At 44.7% G+C, this 4728-nt stretch overlaps 1 protein-coding gene across 1 annotated transcript; it reads left to right on the forward strand.

Annotated features, from left to right (window-relative positions):
• The first annotated feature begins 2894 nt into the window (after positions 1-2894).
• Positions 2895-3468, forward strand: LOC117184755 (uncharacterized). The gene is made up of 2 exons (XM_033383578.1): positions 2895-3113; positions 3170-3468. The coding sequence occupies exons 1-2, from the start codon at positions 2930-2932 to the stop codon at positions 3313-3315; spliced, it is 330 nt and encodes a 109-aa protein (XP_033239469.1). The 5' UTR covers positions 2895-2929; the 3' UTR covers positions 3316-3468.
• Positions 3469-4728: the final 1260 nt, after the last annotated feature.

The following is a 4728-nucleotide window of genomic DNA, read 5'->3' on the forward strand; positions in this document are numbered from 1 at the left end:
CTCATTTTCGTGGTCGAGATTTTGATGCCGTTCGACAGGCTGGATCCCCACGGTCCTGCGAATGTAGGTCCTTCGCTGATCTGGCCCTATTTGTCTGAGATATAGCCTTCCGAAGATTTGGATTGGCGTATCCTTCCAAAAATAATGGTTTCTTCTGCACGCTGTATCTCGACTATTTATGGGCCTATCGGGGTGCGGAATGTCTTTTCGTGATCGGAAGAATCCTGCCACCCGATTGTGATCAGGATCAAGGACATCGAGCTTGTCACGATTTTCGCAAAAAATCATGATGTAACCATCATTGAATTTGTCAAAAATCGGCCTCATTTTCGTGGTCGAGATTTTGATGCCGTTCGACAGGCTGGATCCCCACGGTCCTGCGAATGTAGGTCCTTCGCTGATCTGGCCCTATTTGTCTGAGATATAGCCTTCCGAAGATTTGGATTGGCGTATCCTTCCAAAAATAATGGTTTCTTCTGTACGCCATATCTCTGCTATAAGGCAGCCGATCGGGGCGCGGCTTGTCTTTTCGTGATCGGGAGAATCCTGCCAACCGATTGTCATCAGAATCAAGGACATCGAGCTTGTCACGATTTTCGCAAAAAATCATGATGTAACCATCATTGAATTTGTCAAAAATCGGCCTCATTTTCGTGGTCGAGATTTTGATGCCGTTCGACAGGCTGGATCCCCACGGTCCTGCGAATGTAGGTCCTTCGCTGATCTGGCCCTATTTGTCTGAGATATAGCCTTCCGAAGATTTGGATTGGCGTATCCTTCCAAAAATAATGGTTTCTTCTGTACGCCATATCTCTGCTATAAGGCAGCCGATCGGGGCGCGGCTTGTCTTTTCGTGATCGGGAGAATCCTGCCAACCGATTGTCATCAGAATCAAGAACATCGAGCTTGTCACGATTTTCGCAAAAAATCATGATGTAACCATCATTGAATTTGTAAAAAATCGGCCTCATTTTCGTGGTCGAGATTTTGATGCCGTTCGACAGGCTGGATCCCCACGGTCCTGCGAATGTAGGTCCTTCGCTGATCTGGCCCTATTTGTCTGAGATATAGCCTTCCGAAGATTTGGATTGGCGTATCCTTCCAAAAATAATGGTTTCTTCTGTACGCCATATCTCTGCTATAAGGCAGCCGATCGGGGCGCGGCTTGTCTTTTCGTGATCGGGAGAATCCTGCCAACCGATTGTCATCAGAATCAAGGACATCGAGCTTTTCCCGATTTTCGCAAAATATCATGACGTAACCATCATTGAATTTGTCAAAAATCGGCCTCATTTTCGTGGCCGAGATTTTGATGCCGTTCGACAGGCTGGATCCCCACGGTCCTGCGAATGTAGGTCCTTCGCCGATCTGGCCCTATTTGTCTGAGATATAGCCTTCCGAAGATTTGGATTGGCGTATCCTTCCAAAAATAATGGTTTCTTCTGCACGCTGTATCTCGACTATTTATGGGCCTATCGGGGTGCGGAATGTCTTTTCGTGATCGGAAGAATCCTGCCAACCGATTGTCATCAGAATCAAGGACATCGAGCTTTTCACGATTTTCGCAAAAAATCATGATGTAACCATCATTGAATTTGTCAAAAATCGGCCTCATTTTCGTGGTCGAGATTTTGATGCCGTTCGACAGGCTGGATCCCCACGGTCCTGCGAATGTAGGTCCTTCGCTGATCTGGCCCTATTTGTCTGAGATATAGCCTTCCGAAGATTTGGATTGGCGTATCCTTCCAAAAATAATGGTTTCTTCTGCACGCTGTATCTCTGCTATAGCGCAGCCGATCGGGGTGCGGCATGTCTTTTCGTGATCGGGAGAATCCTGCCAACCGATTGTCATCAGAATCAAGGACATCGAGCTTTTCACGATTTTCGCAAAAAATCATGATGTAACCATCATTGAATTTGTCAAAAATCGGCCTCATTTTCGTGGTCGAGATTTTGATGCCGTTCGACAGGCTGGATCCCTACGGTCCTGCGAATGTAGGTCCTTCGCTGATCTGGCCCTATTTGTCTGAGATATAGCCTTCCGAAGATTTGGATTGGCGTATCCTTCCAAAAATAATGGTTTCTTCTGCACGCTGTATCTCGACTATTTATGGGCCTATCGGGGTGCGGAATGTCTTTTCGTGATCGGAAGAATCCTGCCAACCGATTGTCATCAGAATCAAGAACATCGAGCTTGTCACGATTTTCGCAAAAAATCATGATGTAACCATCATTGAATTTGTAAAAAATCGGCCTCATTTTCGTGGTCGAGATTTTGATGCCGTTCGACAGGCTGGATCCCCACGGTCCTGCGAATGTAGGTCCTTCGCTGATCTGGCCCTATTTGTCTGAGATATAGCCTTCCGAAGATTTGGATTGGCGTATCCTTCCAAAAATAATGGTTTCTTCTGCACGCTGTATCTCTGCTATAACGCAGCCGATCGGGGTGCGGCATGTCTTTTCGTGATGGGAAGAATCCTGCCAACCGATTGTGATCAGGATCAAGGACATCGAGCTTGTCACGATTTTCGCAAAAAATCATGATGTAACCATCATTGAATTTGTCAAAAATCGGCCTCATTTTCGTGGTCGAGATTTTGATGCCGTTCGACAGGCTGGATCCCCACGGTCCTGCGAATGTAGGTCCTTCGCCGATCTGGCCCTTTTTTTCTGAGATATAGCCTTCCGAAGAATAATAATGGTTTAATGGTTTAATGGCTATAATAATATAGCCTTCCGAATAATGGTTTCTTCTGTACGCCATATCTCTGCTATAAGGCAGCCGATCGGGGCGCGGCGTGTCTTTTCGTGATCGGAAGAGTCCTGCCAATCAGCTGCCATCGACAAAAAAGACATCCATTACCTGTATATTTAAATAAAAATTAATAATACACTTTCACTGACAGTATAACTTTTCTTTATTCTTAGAATGCTATTGGTCCTGCCACTAACCATACAGTATATACGCACCGAACATGTCGCAAACGAATTTTCTGGATTAGATCCTAGGATCTTCGACTCTGGCAATCTGCTAAAACCGCATCATCATGAGCCAGCCATGACGGCCAATCATACGCCGCCGAATCAAACACTGGGCTTCAGCCTCGAGACGCGTAAGTGAATCAGTATATAATTGTGGACATATTTTAAAATATATCTTCCTTCACAGAGGGCTTTGCCACAAATCGAGTCGTATCCAAGCATTACCGAGGCGTCGTCGAGACAGACCGAGCACAATCCCAGCCAGACAGAACCGTATTCCAGCATGACAGGAGCGCACCCCTTGCAAGATCCGAACCCAACAAGCCATCGTAATCATTCGACCTGGCCATCGACAACAAGGACTTTCCCTATGGCAACCAAGGGAGAGGTTGTTGCATTTATGTTAAAGATAGATCAAAATGCTTTCGACTTGTTTATTTATTTATACTAAGCTAAGTTTTGATGAATAAAGCTATTGAAAAAACATCCTTGCTCTGTTCTGTATCCGGGAGACTACCCCGATTACAAAAAGGCGTGGCACGCCATGATGGGTTCACAAGTAGAGGAGAAAACTAAATTTTTTAATTGGGGAAAAGGTCCTTGATCCTTGGTAAGGACTCCATTAAATCAGGGACATTTTTCCGAGCACAGGGAGCCGTCGCACGCCCAGATCGGACCACAAATAACGGAGAAAACATAACTGGCTTGTAATTTGTTATTTTTGAAAATTTAGTTAAAGAAATCAACGATAGGTGACTGGGATACCAGGCGAACAGAAATCAGCAGAAGGTCGCTGATTTTTTTAATTTTGTAGCCCCCAAAAGTATGCACCACGTTTTTTTAATATCCTAAAGTTGCTTGCTGCTGATTTCTGTTCGCCTGGTATCCCAGCCATTTGTCGCGAGTTCTTTTCTTGTACGGTGGCGACCCTATCGGGGATTTCTTGAACTACATTTTTAAAAATAACACAAGCCTGTTTTGTTTTTTCCGTTATTTATGGGCCAATCTGGGCGTGCAATGGCTTCCTGTGCTCGGAAAAATGTCCCTGATTTATGAAGTCCTTTTCAAGGACCAAGGATATCCAGGATCAAAAATACTAATTTTCTCCATTATTTATGCCCGATCTGGGCGTGCGACGGCTTCCTGTATTTAGAAAAATGTCCCTGATTTTATGAAGTCCTTATCAAGCACCAAGGATCAAGGATATTTTCTCCAGACATATATATATTGTTTTCTGCCTTATTTATGGCCCGATCGGGTCGATTCATGGCCCCACGTGATACGAAAAGTGTCGTTGATCCTTCGGTAAGGACTCCAACAACCCCAACCATACATCTTTACTTTTCTCTGCTTATTGTTTCCCGATCGGGACGTGCGATTGCTTCTTGTGTTCTTAAGATCATCCTTGATGTAATGCAGTCCTTATCAATTACCAAGGATCAAGGATACTTTCTCCAGACATATATATCTTGTTTTCTCCCATATTTGTGGCCTGAGCGGAAGGTGCCATGGCCCGTCGAGACCTAAAAAATTTCCTTGATCCTTCGGAAAGGACTCCAACAACTCTTACCATACATATCTAATTTTTTCGCAATTTGTGGGCCGATCTGGTCGTGCGATGGCTTCTTGTGATCGACAAAATATCCCTGATTTAATGGAGTCCTTACCAAGGATCAAGGACCTTTTCCCCAATTAAAAATATTTAGTTTTCTCCTCTATTTGTGAACCCATCATGGCGTGCCACGC

The sequence above is a fragment of the Drosophila pseudoobscura genome, chromosome X (assembly GCF_009870125.1).
Source record: "Drosophila pseudoobscura strain MV-25-SWS-2005 chromosome X, UCI_Dpse_MV25, whole genome shotgun sequence".
Taxonomy (NCBI): Eukaryota; Metazoa; Arthropoda; class Insecta; order Diptera; family Drosophilidae; genus Drosophila; species Drosophila pseudoobscura.

Coding starts and splice junctions, on each gene's coding strand:
- LOC117184755 (XM_033383578.1), top strand. CDS start 2,930: ATGCTATTGGTCCTGCCACTAACCATACAGTATATACGCACCGAACAT. Junction 3,114..3,169: donor GGGCTTCAGCCTCGAGACGC/GTAAGTGAATCA, acceptor CTTCCTTCACAG/AGGGCTTTGCCACAAATCGA.